Raw genomic sequence first — 7,299 nt, forward strand, 5'->3', positions numbered from 1 at the left:
GTGATCGACACGTCCATGTCGATGTGCCGTGCGATCATGATTTTCTTCAAGCTCTTGAAGACAGTTTTGAAGCGGCTGATAGCGGTGGCCAAGTCCTTGTGCCAGGGAATATTGAATGGTATATCGCGTTGGAAAACAGTATGGTCTTCGCCGCCCACGTTCCGTACATACATCGGTCCAGGCTCTCGAGCACGATGCCTTCTGGGGACAGTAGGTACAGTTGCATGAGGGCTTGCATGGCTGCATCGATGTCGGAACGCCTCCACGGCACGTTCTTGACGGTGCAGCAATGTCGAAAGAACCAGTAATAGTTGTTCATCGTTTCCATGCACTTGTGCCACACGTTGATTGCCATCAAGGACGACTCTTTCTTCGACAGAGGGTCGTCCATGCTGCACACAAGCTTCTCCATGACCCCAAAGTGATGCAGTCGACACACAACGCGGATCAAGTCGTCACTGACCGCTTTCGATATCCCCCGCATTGCATCGGGGATGTCCATGCGATCATCCTGCAAGCCTTGGACGCACAAGTCGTACATCGCAACCATCTTTCCACCGCGCCGAATACCGCTTTCGATTGTCCGGCTCATCATACTTTGCTTATACAGCCCCCAGTCCATGCACTTGTCCAAAACACAAATCGCGTAGTACACCGAGGAGAAATTACCATAATGGTACAACTTGTTCAACAACAAGCTGTACTTCAAGACCTGAGAAGGTGTGGCTTCCTTGGACGTCAGGACCAACGCAGGAATGAGTGGGATGTCGTCCGTGGATCTTGACAGATGCTCGAACGTACGTCCACGAAAGAGCTCGCGATCGTTCCAAAGCAGGCACATCGCTTGAATTCGATGTTGGCCATCCACAATGCCGTACTTGTGCCCATCCGGTCCTGGCGAAAATAGCACGACGTTGAACGTGGGCAAGAAACCGTCCTTGACCAAACGATTCAAGTGCCTTGTGACTTCGTCCTTCCGTACTGGTCGTGTAGCCATGACGTTACGAAGGTTCTTGTACGTCTTCGCTGGCTCCAGAAATCCCATGTCGAGCAATGGAACGAGCGAAATCTTGCCAGATTGCAGGAACTTAAACTCATTTGGGGTGAGTCCAGCGTCATCCATGTCGGACTTCTTGGCTGGTTCCAGCTTGGGGTGGGTACAACGAACTTCCTCGACAAAGTCGTGCAAGGACTTCAGCATTCGCGCTGGATCGAGCTCAAATTTGCGCCAGAGCTCGTGATGCACAACTTCTTCTGTCGCCCCAGTTGTGATTGCCCTTCGACGCTTCATTTCATCACCCCGAACAAGCCTCTTCCGCCTTTTCGCTTCTTGTGTAATCGACGCAGCTGCCGGGCTTGCCCTCTTGGAAGGTGGTGCGTCATTGCCTTCTGCATCTTCAGGGGTTGCAGGGGTTGTCGTGGATGCGCCGTGACATCGTAGCAAGCAAAATGATGGCACACATGCAGGATCTGTCATTGTGTCCGTCGTTGGTACATGGGGGTGGCCCTTCCTTGGTTCTGGCAACTCTGTCTCGGTTGTTGGTTTCGGGGGGTTCGTCGTTGGCTCGGGGAGGTTTGTCATTGATGTTGTGGGCTCCGTCGTTAGTGCTGGCGTCTCCGTTTCTGTTGTTCGTTCCGGGGGGTCCGTCCCTGGCTCTGGGAGGTCTGTCGTTGATGCAGGGGGGTCCGTCGTTTGTAGAGGCGTCTCAGTGTACGTCGTTGGTGCTGCAGGGGGGTGGTCCATCGTTGGTTCCGTGGTCAAGAGTGTTCGTGTTGAAATCTCTGTGTCCGTTTTTGGTGCCAGGAAGTCCATCGTTGGTGCCGGGAAGTCCATCGTTGGTGCCGGGAAGTCCATCGTTGGTACCAGGAAGTCCATTGTTGGTGCCAGGAAGTCCATCGTTGGTGTCGGGAGGTCCATCGTTGGTGCCAGGACATCATTCGTTAGTGTAGGGGCTTCCGTCGTTGGTGCAAGGGGGTCTGTCGTTGGTGCTGATGTGTCCGTTGTTCGTGTGGTGATGTCCGCTGTTGCTGCAGGGGGGTCCGTCGATCGTGCTGAAGTCTCAGTCTCCATTGTTGGTTCCGTGAAGTCCATCGTTGATACTGGGGGGTTCGTCGCTGGTGTCTCCGTCCTTAATGGTGCCGGTTTCTCCGATGTTGTCGTCGTGGGAAACGCCGAAGGTGCTGACGTCTCTGTCGTTGGTTCTAGCGCCCCCTTCGTTGGTGCCGTGGGCTCCGTTGTTGGTGATGGCGTCTCTTTAGTTGGTGCCGAGGGTTCCGTGGTAGGGGTTGGCGTCTCTGCCGTTGGTCTCGGCGCCATCGTTTGAGCCGGAGTCTTCGTTGTTCCTGCTAGTGTCTGTGTCGTCGGTGGTGCGGTCGGTGTGGCCTTCTTTGTGCCCTTGTGTGGGGACGATGCCGGTGTTGGTGTTGGTGGGTCAGTCTTGTGGAAGAGAGAATGGAACGCCACCACACTTGCGCCCTTGTCGAATTTGGACTTGGGTGGACGTTTTGGTCTCCGTCCTATATAACCCGTGAGTTTACTTTTTACAAATAATCTCACCGTCACCACTCATTACGACTTGTGTACTTTGAAGGAAATTGAAAAGTGATACATTTTCTATGTCAAAAGATTCAATATATATCTCCCAAGTCACATATACTACAGTCGAATAATGTAAGCGGACCTGTGGTATGATACCACAGGTCTGCTCGAAATATCTAAAAACATATTAATCCATCGAACTGCATCGACGTATACATATTTCGAGCGGACCTATGGTACCATACCACAGGTCCGCTCGAAATAACTGACATCGTGTTAATCCATATAACTCTATCGAGATTACTTATTTTGAGCGGACCTATGGTACCATACCACAGGTCCGCTCGAAATAACTGACATCGTGTTAATCCATATAACTCTATCGAGATTACTTATTTTGAGCGGACCTATGGTACCATACCACAGGTCCGCTCGAAATAACTGACATCATGTTAATCCATATAACTATATCGACACATACATATTATACACAGACCTATAGTTCCATACTGGCAAGAACATATTATGTTAATAACTGTTGTAAAATATTACGTCAAAATCATCTTGAGATCTTTTGCCGTTACATCAAATATTCCATATTTATTGCTTGTGAACAATCAGTACTTCATTTGCAGTTTTCGTTAGCTGTGCACATGTCAGATTCTGAAGGCAGTCGTCAAGTACACCACTTGGTGATTGATCTCGTCTCATCGGACGAAGATAGACCTGTAGAACTAAATTATGAGGACGAAACAAAGTCCGATTTTATCGATTCTAGCGCCTCGAGTGTGGGTGATGACATTCCAACTCAAGTCGACGACGAAACCAAGTCGGATAACGACTCCGCCGTGTCACCAAGAGCCCATGTTCCCGGGGCCGTGGATGTAGACGATAGCAACCGGGACCAGGTAGACGTCTCTACTGGCGGTGCTCCTTCCACGGCTGGACCGTGGTCCATGAGGATTCCAAGGCATCCTGACGGTCGCCTTGTGCATGAAGCCCCTGACCCTCGAATTCCAACTATACAATCCCCACTTACCATCCAACAGTTTGAGTACCAAACCAGTCAAACACTCAGCTACATCCAACTTGTTGGTGAGTTTGACATTGATGGTGTCACCATCGATGGTCCAGTGGAGATTGTAAACCACCTTGCTGGCGTTCACATGGAAGTGTGGGGGGGTCCATCGAGACTCATGGATGCGTCAGGCAAGCGAGAAGGGATGACAAAGGTCTCCTCGTGTGGCTCAGCCTCTTACTACATCCCTGAGGGGCTACGGTCGCCCTTCATTGAGGCGCTGAATGACCACTTTGGCATTCAACTCCTGTGTCGTCCAGAAAGACGAAACCTCCTCATGGAGGCAAGAACGATGACACGATGGGATTTTGTCCAGGCGTTGACTACAATCCAATGTCCACGCGTCTTGTATCAAGTATACGGTGAGAAGAGCTCAGTGGATGACTACAGCAAGTGTTTGACTTCGCTCAAGACGGCTGTGCCATCCGCTTTGATTACCGTGGACTTCTCGCGACATGTGGGGTACGACAGGGAACTCAATGTCCCCCCGTACCAGACTGTTGTTGACACGGTGATCACAAACGAGCCTGGCTTTAGCACCATGCGCAAGGTGCTATTTCGCGATTTCAGCTTGGCCCAAATGATGCAACTACACCCACTGCTATTCAAGATCGAGGACTGCTACGGCACGGTTGTTTTTACCAAGACAAAAGAATCAACCCACTGGCCATGGCTTGAAAAAGTCAAAGTGTACAACAAATCCGTTCACTACTTGAAGTCAAAGCGGTCGGTGAAGTGGTCCTGGATTCCGAAAGGACTTAAATCACTGAAACCTTTTCAGAAGCACTTCGAAGATGCCATTTACGTCTACGATGAAAACAAAGCATCGGATTCCATGAAATGGTCTCGAGTCGAGCTGACCATGGAATGGGTCGACTTGGCCACCGCTATCAGCCGCTTCAAAACTGTCTTCAAGAGCTTGAAGAAAATCATGATCGCACGGCACATCGACATGGACGTGTCGATCACTTGCATGGAAAATCTCTATCGCGGTCTACGCAGAGACAAAAGACTCTTCTCTGGCCAATGGGGTCATTTGCTCAACGAGACCCAGCGACGTGAGTTTGCTTGGATGGTCGATACCATTGGCACTGGCAGCCACGCCATTCAAGAGCTGGTCCGCAAGTCATACATTGACTTGGGTATTCACCTGTTCGTTGATTACATCTTGGACGAACAAAGCCAAAGTTCACGAAGCGAGAGTGAGAGCGACGTACAACGCAGCTCCTCAAACGGAAGCGATTACGACGAATCTCCTGAGCGTGTGCTGTCAGACGAAGCTCTGCGTATTTACCAACAAGTGCGGATGAATCCAACAGCTCAAGGGAAGTTCAGGGCGCATTACAAGTCTGGTGGCCAATGCATGGCCCGTGAAACCAGGATCGCGCTCGCACAAGGCCTGGAAGCCAAGGGAATTGACTGGGCCAACAAACTCATTCTTTACCCCGTCGATATGATGGCCATTTGATTAGTATATATCGGTACCTAACTGCTAGATGTAGCTTAGATAACCCAAAGTGAACTAGACTGATAATAGTAATACATAAGCTTTCAAAGTATAACAACTCATCCATCTCCCGCCACGATCCAAATTGAAGGTATTGAGCTTCAAAACATATCTATAGTATTTACGAGCCCAGATCGTCCGCGACGCCACTCAGGCATTCCTCATGGCGGCCAAAACCGTGTGTATATTTACCTGGGACCGCACCAGGACATGCGCATGCCATATGCCCCCCGAACTGGCCATAGCGACACACAACCAACAACTGGCTCTGAATCGTTGCTCGTCCCCTGTATGGCTCCACTTGCTCTGGCACAATCAAACCACCAAAAATGACTGGATCCGCCATCTCATGGCCCAGTAAGGTCCACCATCGGCGACACGTTTGCCGAGGCCTTTAGCTCCACGACGATGACGGGGGGGTGGACCTTCATACCACGTCACTACGATATGTGCTGGTCATCCCAGCACATATCATCCTTCACAGCCGGGTTTGGTTCCTTATGCCACCACTACGGACCAACCTCCTTCGCCAAGCACTTAGACCAAGCGCCTCAGCACTTTCATCGCCACCTCTCTTTACCTCCCAGTCCCCCCTGATACGAAATACGACCTTCGCCGCGCGGCATTCTGCTACGACGTTCACATACCCTACCATCCCGAAGTGTCACCCTCCACTTGGAAAGCCTCCTACCTCCTCGGAAGCCTCCAATGGTTCCAATACTCCCAGGCTTTCATATTCTAGACATCAACAGCTCTGCCCCAGTGCCCCGATGGGACAAGCCACACCTTATGGCACTCTGAACCCGCGATCTCACTGTTGACCGATGTGCTCCCTGTTGACCGATGTGCTCATCCTATGATTCGCAAGCACCAGGGGACACCCGTAGACCATGCCCTCTTGCTCATTTCCGTCGATCAACCCCGGTCTATTACATGGATGCTATTGGCGACTCAATTAAGTTGGACACCCACAGCACCACATTTGACAACATATGTAGACAGGCACGGCTACTACTTCGCTCCCTAACCCTCCTCGTCCTCTGGAATGAACGCTGTACTGCCGTACACTATGCCACGCACGATCCAGCTCCAACATCTCCCCACCATCACTCTCTGCCACTTCCAAGAACTCGCGACTTATCATGCTGTAAACCGACACAAACTCCGTACCATCGTCTATGGGTATTGTGTTCGTCAATGCCGCGTTTCCCATGCAACCCACGCCTCGGTCGACTCTCATGAACCGGAGCATAGCCTTGTCCTATTAGACGGGGCAGCACGAATGGAAAGCTCGTGTTGGTGCTCCGGCTACATTGTGATGCCCCTCGGCGTCCCTCTCGCATGTGAATACGAAGCTCACTACTTCCCTCCGCCACTACCAACAACAACCCAGAATATGATAGATTGAACCGTTCCTTACAATTAGCCCTCGACATGGGACTTAGACACATATCCGGGTCTGCGGCGACAGCGACCTTGTAATCCATAACTTCGAAGACCCCACCGCATACGCCACGCCAGCTTACGCAGCTCCTACCTGCAGGCACGCTCTCTCGTGTAATTCAACCAGGCCGCAGATTTCATCTCAAAACAGGCCTCGATTTTGCGTGGACTACGGCTCGACGCCACCCCCCTGCTCCCGCAGACAGTGCTACATTCTACGACTATCTCGACCTTGAGCTTGAAGCAACCCTGGCTGAGCCCCCGGTTTCGTGATCTCATATAGTTTTGCTCATATACACTATAACATTAAATATTAAATCATTTCCACCTATATTAATATTAATGCTTTTTTCATCTATGTGTTCTATACTTTAATTGGCAACCCGAAATCTCATATACGGATAAATATCCGGAAAACTTACCTGAAGAATTCAGTACAATATGTGGCAAAATGTTCAAACATTAAGATTAGTGTTAAATTTTGTATGTTATACATTCTTTAAGTACATGAAGTGGCACCTTAGAAGGGTTTGAAGAATTTTCTAGACAAGAACATGAATTCAAATTTTAATACCATGTGTTTCACAAGTGAATTGCACAAATAATTCATATCCCCTGATACGTCAATCAACATTTATCAGTTTGAACTTTTGAAGCGCATAGGTTTTGAAGAATAACTCGCACTTATTACTTGTTTTCAAAACTACTCGGACTTACTAGAGCCATAACCTG

General features: G+C 50.0%; 3 protein-coding genes across 3 annotated transcripts; 1 reads left to right on the plus strand and 2 right to left on the minus strand.

Moving 5' to 3' along the window:
* Window positions 1-46: 46 nt before the first annotated feature.
* H257_18855 (hypothetical protein) lies at window positions 47-2,581 on the minus strand (the record flags this gene model as incomplete). The annotated part of the gene is made up of 2 exons (XM_009847986.1): window positions 2,558-2,581; window positions 47-2,517 (listed from the first exon to the last, which is right to left on the minus strand). The coding sequence occupies exons 1-2, from the start codon at window positions 2,568-2,570 to the stop codon at window positions 47-49; spliced, it is 2,484 nt and encodes an 827-aa protein (XP_009846288.1). The 5' UTR covers window positions 2,571-2,581.
* Window positions 2,582-3,178: 597 nt separating this feature from the next.
* H257_18856 (hypothetical protein) lies at window positions 3,179-5,178 on the plus strand (the record flags this gene model as incomplete). The annotated part of the gene is made up of 1 exon (XM_009847987.1): window positions 3,179-5,178. A coding segment is annotated over one exon (1,907 nt), but the record flags the coding sequence as incomplete, so codon positions are not given.
* Window positions 5,179-6,207: 1,029 nt separating this feature from the next.
* On the minus strand, window positions 6,208-6,894 carry H257_18857 (hypothetical protein). Its single transcript, XM_009847988.1, has one exon. It carries the CDS (start codon window positions 6,609-6,611, stop codon window positions 6,231-6,233), a length of 381 nt encoding a protein of 126 aa, XP_009846290.1. The 5' UTR covers window positions 6,612-6,894; the 3' UTR covers window positions 6,208-6,230.
* Window positions 6,895-7,299: the final 405 nt, after the last annotated feature.

This window comes from Aphanomyces astaci (genome assembly GCF_000520075.1).
Source record: "Aphanomyces astaci strain APO3 unplaced genomic scaffold supercont1.242, whole genome shotgun sequence".
NCBI lineage: Eukaryota > Oomycota > Saprolegniomycetes > Saprolegniales > Verrucalvaceae > Aphanomyces > Aphanomyces astaci.

Bases quoted from the DNA above. Each gene is read 5' to 3' on its own strand.
- H257_18857 (XM_009847988.1), bottom strand. From the start codon at position 6,611: ATGGATTACAAGGTCGCTGTCGCCGCAGACCCGGATATGTGTCTAAGT.